Here is an 18,991-nt window from a genome sequence, read left to right on the forward strand (position 1 = left end):
AAGGTACTACATCACTGTATCACTAGGTTAAATTCATTGACATTTGTATTCTATTTTGAACGTGCGAAGTTCTAGCAGAAATATAAAAATTATTTTGGGAAGTAAAAGTTCTTGCCACCTCCAGTTGGATATGCAATCACTAGGGCAAAAAAACTCACAAATGTGCAGAGAAATAGATGATTTCCTGGGATATTGTAGCGTATAATGTATTTGTCTGAAGGCTGCAATTGAATACTTCTATGACGAGCACTTTAGAGGAGTTTATGAAGAAAATATTAATTCTTATTGTCTGCAGTGTTTGGATCTTGGAAGTCAATAAGGCATGAGACCACCCATTACATAATGAAGACACTGGTTTTTCTCCTTCTCCTAGGAAGTGTGTATTCTGCGTAACTATGGATACAGTTTAGTCATTTAGTGATGGACTGTGTATCACAGCATAAAATTCATTGGCCTGTGACCAAAATTAAGGCTAGTATTCCCTGATTTTAAGGAATTCCTAAAGACACATCTTCAGTCACTGGTTCTTTCATTAAACTCTTCTGTTTGCATTGCAGCATGCTTAAAAGTGGGTTTAATTTACATATTCCTGTATTAGTCACTGTTACACAAATAATACTTTCTAATAAAACATATTCCTTATATTACAATGTATTTTGAATGATTGCAGTAAATGTAGGTGCTGTCAGATCGTCTCATTGCGGGGGAGACAAGGTCTAAGTCACAAGTATGTGAAACTCCTAAATAAGACATCCTAAAGAAGTTTATGAGAATTTAAATTAAACTTTCCTGGTTAGAAGACAAAGAAAATGATAAGATATGCATTGTCTCCAACTTTCTACAGTGATTATAATTTTTCTTATGTTTGATTTTCGTCCAGTATTGTTTGTGGTGCATGTTTAGACTTTGGCGTCTTGCAAGTGAGGTTAGTAGAAAGGTAGCATTTACTGTACTTATTAACCACTGTCTGTTCCAGAATGCCTCTTAGAATATTTATTCAAATTCAGCCATCATTATTTTTAGCTCGCTTGGGAAATTATTAGCTTTCATCTGATGCCTCACATACTTATGCTAGAAATAAGAAGATTTCATACTAAGCGTATTAGTGTGTTTAATGTCAGAGAGGAAGCCAAGTCATTATGCCAATTCTTATTTTGAAGAGCTTTTAATAGTGATAGCTTTTTGACAAGTAGTCAATAAGGTCCATAAGCAAAATTTAGACAAGTAGCTAAGGACCCTGACTTGTATTTCCAAAGATGCTGAGGCAACTAAAAACACAGGCATATGCCTAGAAGGATTAGAAAAACAAAACAAAACAACCTGCTTAGGATCACCTATCATTGATTTTAGCAGAAATTAGATACATGACTGCTTTTGAAAAATCTCTCGAGTGTCCATCTACCTCTTTAATGCCTAAAAACCATTGAAAATCTGACTCATATGCCTTTAGGAGCTTCAAAGGTCCCACTAGGTATTCATGAGACTCCTGCTGATTTTTGAGAATAGAGTAACACTTTTCATAAGTTAGTTTTCAATCTTTTAGATAGAGCCATCTACTTGCCACAAAATCAAGAATAATTTAGATACTTTAGCAAACAGCTGAAGTATGAACTTCAACAAATTAGAGAGAGGAGCAACCCCCAACTGCACGAAGTTTAGCAAGGGTAAGTGCTGGACTCTGTAGCTGGGGTGGGGCAGCCCTGGTCATGTGTACAGACTGGGGAACAACGGGCTGGAGAGCAGAAAGGGCCCTGGGGGTCCCGGTCAATGGCAAGTTGAACATGAGCCAGCAGTGCCTTGGCAGCCAGGAGGGCCAGGCGTGTCCTGGGGGCATCAGGCACAGCATCACCAGCCGGGCAAGGGAGGGGATTGTCCCCTCTGCTCTGCACTGGGGCAGCCTCACCTTGAGTGCTGGGGGCAATTTTGGGTGCCACCATATAAAACAGATATTAAGCTGTTAGAGAGTGTCCACAGGAGGCCAGGGGGATGGTGAAGGACCTTGAGGGGAAGCTGTGTGAGGAGCAGCTGAGAGCACTCGGTTTGTTTAGCATGGAGGAGGGGAGACTGAGAGCAGACCTCATACCAGCCTACAACTTGTGAGGGGAAGAGGAGGAGCAGACCCTCATCTCTGTGGTGACAGGACTTGAGGAAACAACATGAAGCTGAGTAAGGGGAGGTTTAGGTTGGATATTAGGGAAAGGTTCTTCACCCAGTGCGTGACTGGGCACTGGAACCCTCTCCCCAGAGAAGTGGTCACAGCACCAAGCCTGACAGAGTTCAAGAAGTATTTGGACAATGCTCTCAGGCACATGGTGTAATTCTTGGAGTGTCCTCTGCAGCATCAGGAGTTGGATTCCATAATCCTAGTGGGTTTGTTCCAGCTCGGCATGGTCTATGATTCTATGAAGAACTTTAAAATTACACTCCAAACCTTTCAGGTTGGTTTGAATATTGTTAAAAATGAGGAGTTTTTTGATGTGCTTGTACCCTTTTCAAATCAGGAACAAATAGTATCTATTGATTGCTCAAAAGAGCCTTTATTTGCTGTATTTATACACAGAAAAATATCAGAAGTTCAGCTGGTAGTTCTTAGGAAAAACAGGTGACTAGTAAGAAAGCAATGGGAATCCAGTCAAGGGAAAATATTTGTGGTGTAATGATACTTATGGCCAAAAGACCTAGGAAAATCAGTGATCGATGTTTTCTTTAGTGACCATAGCACAGAGAACTCATGAAATAGAATTCCTCAGACTAGCTCCCGCTATCCTCAATGAACTGAGCTAAAGCCATTTGAAGTTAACAGATAACCCTGAGTGAGTATCCGTGAACTCATAATTATGGATTATGAAGAAACTCTTGGACAGGGCCAGCCTGGATTAACATTACTGTTTTCTCCTTCTCTGGCATCAGCTTTGTCCCTTCTTTATTATACTACATATCAGATTTTCCTTAACATTTTCTCTTTGCCACATGAAAATGTAGAGATACACCTTAAAAATATTACATCCTAAAATAAAAAATAAACAAGGCACTTCCACCTGTTTCTTAATTCAAATATAATAATTTTGCATTCAAAATCTGTTGCAGGTTATTTGATCCTTCATGGGGCAGGGAAAGCCTTATTTATTAAAAAAGTTTTGTTCTTTTTTCACAGATCTGAATTTCATCTGTTTCATATCAGAGTATTAATTTCTATTTGAAAAGAACAGCAGAGAGTATCACCACTTATGAATTCTGCTCATTTTATTAGTCTTCATCTTAGTGATAACAGGAAATAGTTGTATTTTATTGCATCAAGTCCTACTGCTTTCAAAAACTAAAAGAAAATGAGTAGGAAAGAAAGATTAAGGTAGTTGACTTAATGCCAGTAGAGCTGCAGTTGTAGAATTTCATTCTGTTTTTTGCAAAAATAAAGACAAGGGTGAAATTCTGCAAAATATCTTCCTTTTTTTTTTTTTTTTAAAGAACAGATTTTCTTGACCATTCCACTTTTTAAATGTTTGTATCTTGGAATAGCTATATTAAGTCTACTGTATGTAATTCCTGAAATAGTGGTGGAACTCCTTAAGTGTATGAAAATAATTTTCGTGTCTCATATGAGATCCTTTATGTCTTTTAAATGCAGAAGCAAATATACAACTGCGAAGTGAGAGCCTCTTTTCTGCCCCATTTTCCTCAAGCCAAATCAACTGGGAATAGTACAGTGCACAAGACTAAGAGCACCTTGAAGTAAGCTAAATTATATAAATATTTATTCATAGAAAATATAAATAATTCTTTCTTGGTTTTAGTGGTGGTTTTTACTCTGCTTCAAAAGAATATAGTTACTGAAAAAGGATTATCAATGTCTGAACTACCTAAAGGACAGTTCCTATTGCCATAGATGGTTTGGAAATTTTAACTGCTGTGATTACTGTTCCCTGCGAAGGGATCACTTTAGAGAAGATCATGAAATACAAATGTCTTTGAAGTGGTTCTGTGCTTTTCTATATGCCTTGGATGAAGAGGGGTACTGAAGTGAGGAAGGTACAGATGCTTTGTGGTGTTGTTTCAACTCACTGAATGGTTTACAGCCTCAGGTGGGATTCTTTCTTAACTCAGATTACTGCTTTTATAGGTGAGCTCATTAGGTCAGCAGTAGCTATTTTTTAAATCTTTCAATTCATAGAATAGTTTGGGTTGAAGGGGACCTTTAAAGACCACCTAATCCAACTCCCTTCAATGAGCAAGAACATCTTCAACTAGATCAGATTCCAGCCTGACTTGGAATGTTTTACTGCCTGAGTATCTCAAAAACTGTGCTTGAGTGTCATTCTGTGTCCTTTCTCCATGATGATACCATTATAGAAGGCACAGCACTCTAACAGCGAAAATCCTTCTTTAATGACATCTGATATTTAGCTGTCACTATAGGTTATAAGTATTATTATTGTCTCAATTTCTTAGAAAACTGCTGGGAGATGAATATTCATAGAAATAGAAATGATCTTGTGTGAACAGCAGTGTAAAAAACTGCTTCATTACTTATGCACCTTATTTCGCAGGAATAAAATATGGAGTTTCACTTGTTATGGCATGTAAGCGTATATTCTATCTATTATATCAAGAAAGAAAAGATAAGCTTTTCCCTTGTACTTTTACTGTGTCAAACTGCAGTGCTTTCTCCAACAGGATTCACACTTAGACTAAAGCCTGGGAGTTTTTAAGAGCCAAAGGAGAAGCTTGAACTGGTGTTACCTGCATAAAGTACTTTCTGGGTCTTTGCTTAACTGTATCATACCATAGCAGCTAAAATAAGTTTGGATTTACTTTGATCTAAAATGTGATCTGTATGAGTGCATCCTTACCTCTACATGGAAGTTCATAGTGTGGTTTTAAACAGATTAATTCCACCAAAATTTAGGCTTTTAATGGAGGGTCCTTACTCAACTGACTTAACAAGCATAAGGATACAATTGCCACAGCTTCCTTGCTTAATTTAATGGAGAAGGAAAAGTATGTCCTAGGGAAAATTTATAAATTAATGAGAGCTCTGAAAGTTTTTTAGTATTCTCACTGACTGCAGGATGAGTTTGAGTAGACTCCTAACTCAGAATCCTCATTTAAATGCCCAAAAGTAGATGGACTGAATCTGAACCAGAATCTCCTTAGTTCAGGTCACACTCTCTTCAATGTTTATCATTCAGCAAATTCATTCTGTATGTGGATAAATGAAAATGATGTATGTCTAGAAAGGTCTGAATTTAAAAGTCTTTTGTCTGAAAAGACATGAAAGGAACAATACAGTCAGTAACATAAAATACAAATGAGAGCCTCTTGAGTACATCTATCCTTCCTCTATATGAATTGTGGAGGTATAATAACATCAACTGTTCTTCCTATACCTCTATCCTCTCTTGAAAAAAAAAACCAAAAAACCACAACCAAAAAAATATCATAAGTAACACTTTCGTATTACTGAATTGCAAAATATAAGTAGGATTGTAATGCAAATTGTTTCAACTAGTGCCTCTGTTTTCATTCAGCACCCATTAATTTAGAGTAAAATGCCAAAACAATTAGAAAAAAACACAGAAGTGTTCTAAAAGCAAATATATATGGGATTTTTGCATTTAATCTTAGCTATATATTTCAGAAATAAACATGGCTTTTATTCAGGACATGTATTTGCCTATAATACATTTGATTAAACTAGGAAAATTAGACATACTATCAGTAGCTTGGTCCCAAATTACACAAGAAGAAATTAGATACATTTTCAGTAGCTTGCTCTCAAATTTCTACAGTCTATGAGTCACCAGATTCTTCCTGCCAAACTAAATATGTCTGTGAAAGGCTGGAAACTTTAATGGAAAGAAACATAAAACTTGGAATATGTAGGAAAAAATAAGTTTTTTTCATGGAAGACCTGTTGACTAGTAATTCAGGAATTTAGGGGATGTAGAAACAAATTGTTACAACAATATTATTATTTGTTCACAGAAGTTTCAAGGTAAGAAACGTATTCAAGTTAAACCTGCTATGTTAACCTAAAATAGATAGACTCATTAGCTTTCATGTAATCTGAAGTAATCAATGAAGACTTACAGTAAGAAGCTGTAAGACTTTCATGATAAGAGTAGAAGCTCATATCCAGTAATTTTGATGGGGCTGAGTTAAAAGAAACCTTCAGGATAGTTAATGCAAGTCTGAAAAAAGTATCCCTCTTGTAAATTGGACTTACTATACATGGTCTGGAACAGCCATCAAACATAATTAGGAACGTAATAATTTTTTCAGATCCACAAGCAGAATGACATCTTCCCTACAATATTCCCCACACCACTTAGCCTTTTTATACCTTTGCATAAACCATACAGTTTAAAACTTTCTTTAGAATACAGACTTGTGAAATACAGAGTTTCTGTGCATAATTTAAGATTTTATCCATTGCCTTAGAAGGATATGGCTGTTAATGAACCTTCTTTTGAAGTCAAACCAATTTTCAGTAGTATTTGTTTTACTTAGAATCTGCTGTTTATAGGATTTGGGGGTATTAAGTGTTTACTTTTTTGGAGATAGAAATAGTATTCCTAGAATATTTATTTTCAGAAAGAAAACACTTCACTGAGCTGGTTTGAATCAGAACGGTCTGAGCCAGCCCCTTCCTTTTTCTGCATACTCAGCCTTGTGCAAATTTCTACCCAACACACAAAGAAACAAACAATATAAACAAATAGCTCTGTTTAAAGAACATCGTATAATTTCAGGTTTGTGTGAGTCACTTCCATACTTTTATGGGCACATAAGGAAGCAGAAGGGCCTGCTGTCTGGATGCATCCTCTTACTCTAGAAGAGTTATATTACATAAATGGAAGACTGGGATCACAGCTGAATTTCAAAATAAGATGGGAAATATTTAAATATACTCTCAGGGGGAAAAAAAGGGCCCTAGAAAGTGTCTTTGATAAAAGGAAGCTATTCCAGTTTTCGCTAGTGAAGGATTTAACATGGGGTAAACAAATGCATTCTGCTCTGCCTTGTAAGACTAACGAGACTGAAAACATAAAATATCTCTGCATATGGGATTCAATCAGAAAACAGAGCAAGTATCTCAGACTTGAGTTGGAGTTTGTAGGAATTTAAGTAACTTTCCACAAGCTGGAGTCATCCACTGGTATGCCCCTCCAAAGACTCTGGATGTGTTAAAATTCTTGTTTGCAGAACCTCATTTATTGAGGCAAACATGAAATATGCCTGTCATTTCTTAAAAGTTAGACCCAGTATTTGGGCTTTATCTTTCATAATGGTTTTGCTCTAAATGCACCACATAGAAACTATGAATTAATGGCTTTTTCTTCCTCTTGACGTTGAAGTTCCTGTGGTTATTACCAGAGATAAATTTAGCATAAATTCTTCAATAAGTATACATTTGTGGTATTTCTTTTGTCTTGCTTTCTAGACAGAGAAATTACTTAACTGTTGGTTATCCCTTGCATTTGTTGTCATATTTTTGAACAATTAAGCTTGTGTCACAGGGAAATACTGACATTAGGGTATGGTTTAATAAACAAGTCCGGATCCATCCTTTTTTAACAATGCTCTGAGATGAAAATGGCTTTAAGTCTTTATTTTATTTTCAGTGATGTGAAAGGGTTTGAAACATGCATAAGTGCTGGAGTGCTGAATAAGCCCTAGAGAAACAGCTCTATGAACTTCTGCCTTTGAATGAGCACTCTGTACAGAATGCCCTTCATGCACAGGTAGTAAACACAAAAGGTTTTCATTAGCAGAGCGTGTGGTTCTGCAGACTGAATCATTTGCTTTGTGGCTCCTGCCGCTGTTGATCAAGAATCGCAAGCGCTTTATTGATACCAGAACAAACAAAGAGGTCCATATGCAAAGGTTTTGGCCAATTGCATAAAGCATGTGCCAGAGCTGAAGTCAGTGAAGGGTTTTTCTTGGTATTTAAGATTCAGTGGAAAAGTAAAAGGGGCAGCTATGCCAAGAATTAATGTTGATCTTGCCAAGCGCTTCTTTGAGTGACTTTATCCAACATGAGACTAAACAATGTATTAAATACACATATAGCAGTTAGGGAATCAAATGTCAAGTAACAGCTTTCTGTTATTTGAGACCAAATTTGAAGCTTGGTCTAGTGCATAAAAAAAAGTAAACATCATAAAAAGCATTAACATCTCTAATATCTACCAGCTAACAAGGACGTATATAAATTGAACTTCTGGAGAAAATGTACTTATTTGGTTTTGGTCGTAGGCACTTTTTTCAAAGATGTTTCTTGTAGAAATTTTGATCAATGATTTGTTTCCAGTCACTTCATTAAAATTATCATCACTACTGCAGTCCCTCTTAAGGAAAAGGTTGAACAATTATAAAATTCTTGGTGACCTGAGAAACTAGCTGTAGAGGAGACCTGTTTGCAGGGACTAAATTTAGTATATATCAGAGTCGAAATCCTCCTAGACTCACTCTGCAATCCATGGAGAAAGAAGAACCTCTCTCTTTCTGTTATTAAGAAGATTAGCCTCACTAAACTAAGGTTAGCCTTTATGAACACTCCTTACCCTTTCTTAATGTGGTAAAAAATGAGAAAATTCTTTCAAAGACTGGCTTATTTTCAGAGAACTTCCTCAATGTTTACTACCAGGGGCAACAAAGCACACATCTAACTTGTGTCAGCTGTTTGACTGGACAGTGATATCATTCCAGAACTCAGAGCTGTTCTCTTTCTTACAGGGATACGTCAGTAGCTGTGCCTATAGTTTTGGTTCCCTGAGCACTGACCCTGCAGACTTGGCTAAAGCACATCTGAGCTCCTTTCCAGGTTAGCTTTCCTGTAAGAAGGAACCTAGGGACAGACAGAGGAATACACTCAAATCTTCCATAGATACAGTATTTGGACATGAATGGGGCACATAGCCAGACCAAGGAACTTAAAAACACTCTCAGATCTTGCTGTGTGAACACGGCCAAGATGACCAGTGTTTGTTTGCAAAGATTTGTAAGACTGTCAGTGACACCAGAGTCTGTGTGTGTCCGTGGCAGCTTTTCAGCATGCCTCTGCTGGGCTTCTAACATTAACATTCCTTTCAATCAGGGATGCAGAGAGGAGCTAATGACTCATAGCTCCTACAGGTATGGAGTACTTAAAGAACTGAGTGCCATGCCATCTCTTGTAATTATGCTGATAGGTTTGACAGGCCTAGAAACTTTAATAACATCTTAAAAGCAGACTTCCTGAAGTAAACAAGAAGCTCTTAACTAGAGGGAAATGGAAGAAGCAAAACGTAATTGCCTATTGCTATGCTGCTTGTTTCCTCTTTTCTAAGGCAGCAATTCCTCCACATATACCTTAGTTCTACAAAGCAATGAGATCTCATGACAGCTCTCATTACCCAGAATTATGTTCAGGGGCTTATCCTGATTTTCTGATGATTATAAACTAATAGTCTTACATTGTGCATAGCTGGGGATTTTCCCAAGAACAACACACAATTTTGATTGTCTTAGTGGACAAAAAAATGTAGTAAAAATCTGCAGTAACTCTCCACAAAGCAGTTGACACAGGGAACATTAAGCTGGATATCAGAAAAGCCCATCTTTTATGGGATTCACTGCTTTACACATGGAAGCATGTGCTAGATCATTCTCCATTCTCTGAAAAATATCAGAGGAACTCCAGTGTCTCAGGTACCTAAATTCAGCTCTTTCTTTTTATGCATGTGATGGTTCAGAAGATTCGCATGAGACTAAAGCAGTGTTTATATCAGGAAAAAAGTTGGAGTTTTAATTCATGAAGTTGATTGCCATGATTTCAAATAAGTATTGCCATCTAACTTTGGCTTTAGAAATTAGAAGACTGAAAATGTCTAAGGAAATAAGAAATCTGTTTCTTTATTGACACTCATGTATTGTTATCCAGACTGCTATGTATTTATTGTAAAAGGAAAAGGCATCTTTTCAAAGGAGAAGAAACTAGATAAAAAAGAATACAGCATTTTCTCCTTAGAACAAGCTACCTGATCTTTCCTTTCTCATGGTAGTAGTAGTCCTCAGAAAACAGCATGAGCAAGAATGAATGATTTTCCAGCAAAGTAAAAATTTATGAAAAATGATCTTTTTTTTTTACTAATCTACAAAATAAATTCCTGTGATAAGACTAGACTATTTCAAGGAAAATTTCCCCCCTCTTTGGCTATCACTTCTGTAAGTTTTCTGTAATTTCTCCTTTCAGTTTTTCCGATGTTCTCTGCTCTCAGCATTGTTTGGTAATAAGTGTACCATGGTAGACCTCTCTAGACATTAAAGCTCGAGTGAATGTTGAAGCCATCCCACTTTGTTTTGAGAGTGAAGAAATATTAAGAAAAGCTGTGTTTAAGTGTAGGCGCTTGTGTAGCTGTGGCCAGATTCTCTGTCACCTTCTCCTAATAAAACCTAGCACACATGAGGGGTAGAAGTTCTCCTAGAGGGTGTCCCTACAAAAAAGGTCACAACAATCTGCTTTTCTCCGGTAAATCACGGGAGACAAAAAGGTGTCTAAGGAGTAGCCAGTGCTGGTTGGAGTCAAATGTGACCAAGGAGAAACATAGATGCTCAGTTTGGGGATTTGTGCTGTGTTTTCCCCTAAAAAACTTAGAAAAATGCTCCTTTTCAGTCTATCTTAAGACAAAAGAGAGTGGTAGAAACCACATTTGACTTCCTCTTGAAGTCAATACTTTGTGTGTGGTAATAAGCAGCTGGGGCATCTCCTTAGAAGCTGTAAAGAGTTTCCTTTTATAGCTAGAAAGCTGGGCAGAGTAGACTATATAAAGGAGATTTTTGTCTTCCAGTCCTAGCCATAGATATAACCTTGTGGTTGGGAAGCACAGAGTTTCAACAGAAAGTAACACAATTATTTCTATCTTCACTTCCACCCACAACTCCCAAGGAATAGTCAGAAGCTTTGACCTTGACTCTGAACCAGGAATTCCACCTCAGCCAAAAGGTATTCTTTATATTTGGAGTCCCTAGTGAAATACAGAATGATGGAAGAAAAAAAAAAAAATTCACAGCTATTTCCTGTGCAAGTTAAAGGCAAACACTACCATTGATTATACTTTATTTAAAGGAACCATAGTATGAGAATAGAAGGCTTAAAATACTACTTTTATTGACATACTCTTTACAACAAAAGAAAAATTTCACTGGGGTTTTTACCTCTGCAAATGATGTGGCATTCTTAAAAAGTCCCAAGAAATCAAGCAACATTTTTAACTTCTAATAGTATGCTACATTCTGTACTACGTTTGATATGGGGATCTCAATTTGTTTTCCCAGTGTTACTGGGCTTACTTTTCCCTGATTTTGTGTTTTAGATTGAACTCGAGCAAATAAGAGGGAGAAGGTTAAAACGGATTAAATTTCTTCCTCACAAATAAGAGGTAGTCAGGTAGAGTACAGGCATTACTTAGCATCCAAGGGGCCACAGACATACCAGCTTCATAAAATTCCTATTGAATGATGCAACTGTAGTCTATTGATTACAACTGTGCAAGACTTCCCTAAAACAGGGTGGTCATTCATGAATAAAACCTTTTCCATATAAAACAAGGTCGACATTTATGGTGTCGTTACATTATTTCAAGTGAAAACTCAGAATGTCAGAAAACAACAAAGACTAGAGAGAAAGTCTAAAACTGACAGCAGATAAAAGTCAAGATTGCAAAGGTAAAATGTAATGATCTCCTTTGAAATGTTGGAAGCCCATCCTGGTATTTTAAATTAAGGATGACCTATCTTAGGGTAGAGATTTAAAACAGATTGTGTAACCTTAGAATAACTGAGATTGAAACCAAAGAGAGTTATTGCTAATGATTAGCATTTCACATGACCTCTTACCTTGAGGATCACAAAGTACACATCACAGTAGGTCTGACTGCTCGGCAGTAACCGCTACTCTCGTGGAAAGCAAGCACGAGAGGTCTCTGAACTAGCAGCAAACATTTTGCTGGGAGAGAAACACCTGAGATACATACACAGTAAAAAAAAATTGCTCTGCTGTTCTAAGGATGTATTGTCTCATCTTTCTCTGGTGCAGAAACAGGAGGGGGAGATGATAGTCTTTCAATTCACTCCAGCAATAAAATATTTGTAGGAAACTCAATAGCCCCTAACTCCACTGCTAATAAATGCAACAGACTTTGGTGTACAAATGAACACCTGATGAGCTGGTAGAAAAATGTAAATACCTGTATGAGAGATTCCAGTAGTTTTAGTATTGTGTTTAGCACCAGAATACTAAGCTAAACAGCACCCTGGAGTAAGTGCTTATCAACAATAGCTGAGGTGTTTAATACAGAAAAGAAGGGTTCTTCTCTGAATAGTGGATTACTTTACATATATGAAACTAAGGTTTCAAAAGTGAACTTTAACAGAACGTGCCAAGAAGATAGTGAAAACCTCTACAATTTATACACTGAGGAAATTAGGATTTTCTGTAATTTAGAAGTGCAAGAATCTGAATTTCTGTTTTTATTGCAAGCAAGGAGAAAATATTGAAGGCAATGACTTCATGAATAGAAATAAATAGGAATAGGGTGGGTATGATCAGAAAACCAAAAATGCTAGCTTAGAAGAGAAGACTCTTCAGCCACAAAGGAATATTGAGAATATCAGAGAAACACGTATTGTTAGTAAAAGTAAATGCTAGCTTCAGAGGCTATGAGAGCACAAATTCTATCATGTTTTGAAAAATTATAATAATGAATGTATTCATAATGAATATATTCCTAGCTAAAAGTTTCATTAACTTTGTTGTTTAAATAGCAAATAGCTGGAAATCAGAAATAGATTTCTATTACTTAAAAGCTGAGTATTTCTTGATCCCCACTATTGCAGAGTTAATTTTATCTGCTGCCTGTACTGGTGTTAGTCTTTATTATCTCACCATGCATGAATTTTCCTCCACCTGTATTTAACTGATGAAGCATGTGGATACTTGGATATGGTAACTTTCTGCTTGCTGCCTTCCAGCTCTTCTTTTTTTTCAAACCAGATGTTGAAGCTTAGTGTGTTTTTAATATGATACAGTGTGTACTTAAAGTGTTTACTAGTAGTCTGATATAACAGGTACATGTAGTTCTGCCTCATGAATGTCTTGGGTTTAGTGTGTGCTTTCATTAATTTAATTTCAGTGACAGGTCAGTGGAAAGCAGTAATAAAGCAGGTGGAATAGCAGCAGCTGGAAAGTGGTGAAAAACAATAACAAGCCTGAGAACGAAAATTTTTCAGAAACTCAGAGAGGTTGAACACAGGCACAACTTTATTCTTTACTGAGGCTTCATGGTGACTGAAGGCTTGAGCATCTTCCAGGTACAGGATACCAGTCCTAGTTGGCAGCCTCGATGATTATAGCTAAGCTCCTTTAGAGCAGTTGCAGACTCCAATGGATTACATGAAAGCTTTTAGCAGTTAAATGAAAGAAAAGGATGACTTACTGAAGTAAAAGCCTCTGTCTCCACACACGAACTGAAGAGCATCAACCAGCTCAGCACCACAGAGTGTTTCCGGGCCAGCAGCAACAGAACTGGTTAAGGTAAGCAAACACAGGCCAAGGTAGAAGAAATGGATGTAGGACACAGTGTGCATCTTCACCTGCCAAGGAAGCAAAAGCAGTGTCAGAATTTCCCCAAAGAGTCTTAAAGAAAATGACTCCTGAACCCTTGTGAATGAAAATGAATATGTACTGTGATTTCTTGGACAAATAACATGGTATCAGGAAATGTCTCACCATGATTTTGCAACTGCCTACACATTCTAGTCCATGCATTTTTCAAACTGATAATTTATTCTGGTGAATAGTCACAATCACATCTAGTTAGGGAACCCTGTAGTAACTATGGCTTGTATTTGCTTTTGCAAAAGGGGGATGTGGAAGAGTGGAATAGACAGACAAAGGGAAACCTGGAATAATAGGAATAAGGAACACAACCTTGAATTGTTTTTTCTCAGACCAGATAAGCTAAGAGGGAATATGCCAGGTGCCTGCAAATGTACTGTGGGAAATGGGAGTGGCATATGATGGAGAAGAGCTATTTAAACTAAAGCCAACATTGTCACAAGAATAAACAGCTCTAAACTTGCTGGGAGGAAATTTGGTCCAATAGGAAAAGAGCTCATAATTAGTACTCCACAGTTCTCCAACTGCTTTAAAAAGGAAAATACCAGGACAACCCAAAAATGTTGCAAGGTTCAATTCACCAAAGTTACAAAAGTTGATGTGGGATCTTCTGTAGCAGCTGTAGCAGAGGATCCCATTCAGTGACACTTACAGTCCCCTGTTACTAGCAGACAAACATTTGGAAACATTTGAGAAATTAACAGTAGCATGAGTGGGACCATTAAAGATTTGAAGTTTTACTTGCTGCAAGAAGCTATACTTCACTGATCTTCATTATACGCTCTTAGGCAGCTGTGGCCATACGCAGAGGTGATAATTCTTCTCTCATTTACATTTGGTTACAAACTATCTTTTTCTTGTACTTATGATTGAAGAAAGGCCAGTTCTCAATGGGTGTAAAATTGCACCAATCCATTTATCCACTTCTTTTCTATCACTTTACATCCACCTAATTTCTTACCCAACATGCAAAGAAGATACCTTTTTCTTTTAATACTAGGAAAAGCTATGTATGTACAGTAGCAGGACACTGAGTGATGTGCTTAATGCATATTCTGAACTTATTTAGATCACTTGCCAAAAAGGATAGTTTTGTAAGGTGTAAATCTGCATTTACTTTCATTCCATTCTCTTTCAAGGTTAACATTAGCATTGCAGTCAGATAAGAAGTTACAAATCTGTCTTCCACATACAGTTAAACTTGGCTTAAAACTGCTGCGTGTTAGCAATCTAGTGCAAAGTAATTGGAGTAAAATAATTAATCTTCCCTAAAGTTTATTTCAGGGTTTCAGGGACCATTTAATCTTTAATATTTCTTCACTGAACTTTTGAAAAAGAGATGAAATTATTTATTTTCTGATCAATTGGGATCTGATCCAGTGGGGTATTGAGCCTTTTTTAGTCAATAATTTTTAAGAATTCTTATTTTCTTGGCAAGAGATCTTAGTGCCTTGCTGGATGAGCCCCTTATTTCCACTGTGAAAATAATGAATAATTTTAAATCCCATGATATATCATCAAGAAAGAAAGAATAATTATTTTCCCATTCACAAGTGTCTTTAACCAACTTTGCCATGCAAAACCCAACAAGATTGAACGTGTGGACATGACTTTAATGGCAGATGGAAAAAGATCAGATTATGAATGAATGATGATAGCATGAGGAACTACTTCCTGTAATGATTCCCTATCTTAACAACAGTTTCTTTTTTCCTTTGCCATATTTTTAAATTTATAAGATAAATGTAATGCACCTGCAGTTTAAGATGGTTCCCAGTTCTGAGGAGGTAAAGCAGAAAGCTGTTTAGCACACTGCCTCAGAAAGCTGAAAGACATTACAAATACAAGAACATTATGTATTTAACAATTTGTTCTCGTATAACATTTGGTCCAGAAATAAACATAAATTTTAGACATTTAACAATTTTTTATTTTTCAAGACTTCTCAGCTGGCTTGCATTTTCAGATAAATATCAGCACTGAACTACGACAAAACAGATTATCTACTGTTTTTCCTTTAGTGGAAGCCAAAAAAGGCTACACAGTATAAACCACAGAGAATTTCTAACTTTATCTCCAAATTTAACAACAGACAAGAACTTTCAAACAAGTAAAAACTTTGCAGAAAAGAAAACAGGCTCACATGGTTCTAGGGTTCAATCAATTACTTGATAAATTAAGTACTGTTTCATAAAAGTAAATTCCAAAACATAGTTTAAAACTTTAACTTTACTTCATCATTTTAATTAAACACAACATTAATTGATTCAATATGCTTGTGATAAAATCAAAGTGCCCCATTATATCTGAGGGGAATATTCTTAAGAAAATACAGAGTTGTAATCCAATATTGCTTCAGGTTCTGTACAATCAAACAGAGTACTTACATTATCCTCAATTTGACTGGAAAGTTGAGAGCTTAAAAGAAAACGCATTGGCATGTGGGTGGGGTTTATCGAAGCATCTAATTACATTAGGAAATTGAATACAGGTTCAAGATGAGCCTGGTTAAGCACTTCTTTTAGTTGCATAGAATGACTGACCATATTTTCACAGCTGGAATTTCCTCTTTTTTTAGTAAACTAGCCAGCTTTTGCTACATTCCTCTTTTAGTAGTCCAGAAGAGTAGCACCACAAAAGAATGTTATATATGAACACACTGCATCTCATTTACTTCTTAATTCTTCTATGTAAGTCCCCTTCATTTAACAAACTATCACTTGACACAAGTTGTGCGTAAGAATTCTTCAGATGCTTGGTCATTTTTGTAACATGTAAGAACATCTGCAATAATTATAAGTATCTTGAAGGGGGCAACATTTTTTTGGAGAGTATATGCTACAGCAAGAAATCAAGAGCTGTATATTCAAAATTACATTTTATTCCAGAGGGGTCGGGCCTGGTTATCAAGCCATAGTAGAAATGTGTAATTATTATGAAATATCAGTATTCACTAGTAATTATTATATAAATAAAGCATATATACTCTAGAGCGGATCAAGGTTTAAATACTGTTAACTTTGAGTAAAGAATCTGGGCTACATGCTAACCTAAATCAATATGTTCCATTGATTCCAAGGAAGCTTGGCAGGATGTACAGCTGAGGAACTAGCACATTACTTTTATGTCTCTTAGTGCCTTGCTCAATACTTTAAAAAAACAAACCTTCATCTTTCAAGTATATTGGAAAGGATGCCCATTTATACATTAAGGGAATGATTTCATCCCTTGCAATTACAGACCTGTAATTAGGTCATTAAGGAATGAGATAAGTGTGTTTTAAGTGTAAGACCCTCTAAAAAAAATAATTAGGCCCTAAACAATTAAAATAGGATAATTCTTTCAATGACATAAATGTCCTTGCAAAATATTAAAGAAAAGAAGTTCTTGAAGGATATAAATTTGCAGATAATGGAAAGTTGGACTGGAGCCAATTGACAGAAACAGAGGTCAATGCACCTACTGAAGTCAAATTTACCTTAAGACAGTTTATATTACAGTGCAGAAATTATAGGGTCATAACATCAAACTTCACATTCAAACTTTCCTGAAACAGCCCTCCCTAGAAGGGAAAACTTGGAGATGAACATGTAAGGGAATTTCCATTTTCTTTATGTACAATTGCTTAAGCTGTACAAATATGCAAGGTCAGCAAGAGTCGCAGCTGGTTTCTAATGTAGAAAACAAACTGAACTTCTCATTTACTTTTAATTTATGAAAGCAAAAACCAAGTAAATGCTACGATGCTGCCAGAAAATTGCTGCAGTGACAACATCCCTTAAAAGTTTCCTTGAGAAAGCATGAACATTTTCTCTATAATTGTGTATAATAAAACTGCAGAAACTTAACATGTGAATATTACCTTTTTTCCTATAAAACCCTGCACCTGCAGAAAATAGCTAAAAGTTCTTGTTTTCAGAAGCATTCATTAACAATATAGACAATGATGTAATTGGACCTTTTAATAATGACATAACTGAAATATTACAAAGTTCTCTGAATAGAAGTGAAATTTAAGACATGTATTTGCAATAGTTTACCCTTACAGTTATCTATGTAATTGCAACTATTACATACAGCCATTTTCCAGATCACATAAAATTGCATGTTCAGCAATTTATAAATAATTCTCAGTTCTAAAATAATGTTATTAAAAAGTGCACAATACTCTTCAAGCCAGAAGCAGACAATACACAGCAAAATAAAACTAAAAAATTATTTGAAATAGTAATAAAGGTTTACCTTCAAGAAATCACACAAGCAGCACTTAACTAATTGTGTTGAAAGACTGTTGATTTTTTCCATTGCTTCTTAAAAGTGCAAAGTCTGGAAATGAATTTGTTAGCAGTAATGATGAGAAAAAAGAAATCCAGAGAGATGTGAGATGTTGAGAGCAATGTCACATTTCAATATTGAGGACTTTATTCCATTGCGCAGGCTCTATCTGCTCTGATTTTAGCAGTGACAGTGAGATTTAGCAAACAGAAGAGGGATTTAGAGAAAATCCTCACATTTATCTACATTACACAGACACTGTAGACAGGAAACAGCTGGGGGAGCATTTGCCTCTCTCTCTCTCCCTCTTCTGGCAAAGTTACCGAGTAAGGACTTTTTTGGGCATGGTGACAAATAACATCATACCTTTGCATTTTAAAACTAGAGCACAGAAGCATATTTTTTTCCCTTTAAAAGAATGTGAATTAGTGACTGCGGGGTTAGCAGACAAAAAGAGCTTGTGCTGCCATGAAAAATAAGAAAATGTATTCTGGTTAACTTTCAGGTAGCTATGTGTGCATTTGTATTTATGTGTGTGCGTCTGCATTTCAAATATATAAAAACTTACATATGGGCAATATTTGTACATGTGCATACCTTTGTACATGCAGATTTTATTTATGCATAGAAACATAGGTATTTTATTTATATAGTACAGAAAGGCAGGCAGGCAGTTATCTACTTTTCTCTTAATGTGTCTTTACGTTATTAAACTTGGCACGCCTATATGCTGAGTAACAATTAAAACCTCCAACTCTCTGTGCGATTAACCCTAAAATAGCAGTTTGTAATTTGCTAAAAACCCCAGAATTGTTGAGAACTGCTTGTAAATAGGGCAAAATAGCTTTGTGATCTTTCAACAACCACACAGGAGAAATCATGTAATTTCCTAGAACTTACAGTACTATGAATACAGTAACACCAGTAGCCCAGTTTGGGGGGGCTTCCATGACGTTTATCTTAAATCTGCTGCTGTAATTATAAAGTGATTACCCCCTCTTCCCCCCCCGACCCCCCCCTTTTTAGTAGTAATCTTAAAATTTCTCTTGATAGCAATTT

The 18,991-nt window shown here is 36.2% G+C and overlaps 1 protein-coding gene across 1 annotated transcript in view; it reads right to left on the reverse strand.

The window, feature by feature from the left end:
* IGF1 (insulin like growth factor 1) overlaps nucleotides 1-18,203 on the reverse strand; it is a 54,716-nt gene extending 36,513 nt beyond the window's left edge. Inside the window, exons 1-2 of the mRNA XM_008636367.2 lie at nucleotides 17,900-18,203; nucleotides 13,476-13,632 (exon numbers count right to left, since the gene is read on the reverse strand). Of these exons, the coding sequence (XP_008634589.1) occupies nucleotides 13,476-13,632; nucleotides 17,900-17,962 (220 nt within the window). The 5' untranslated portion in view covers nucleotides 17,963-18,203. The remainder of the gene's footprint in view (nucleotides 1-13,475; nucleotides 13,633-17,899) is intronic.
* Between the last annotated feature and the right edge of the window lie 788 nt (nucleotides 18,204-18,991).

Source organism: Corvus brachyrhynchos, unplaced genomic scaffold (genome assembly GCF_000691975.1).
Source record: "Corvus brachyrhynchos isolate BGI_N302 unplaced genomic scaffold, ASM69197v1 scaffold56, whole genome shotgun sequence".
NCBI classification, from domain to species: Eukaryota; Metazoa; Chordata; class Aves; order Passeriformes; family Corvidae; genus Corvus; species Corvus brachyrhynchos.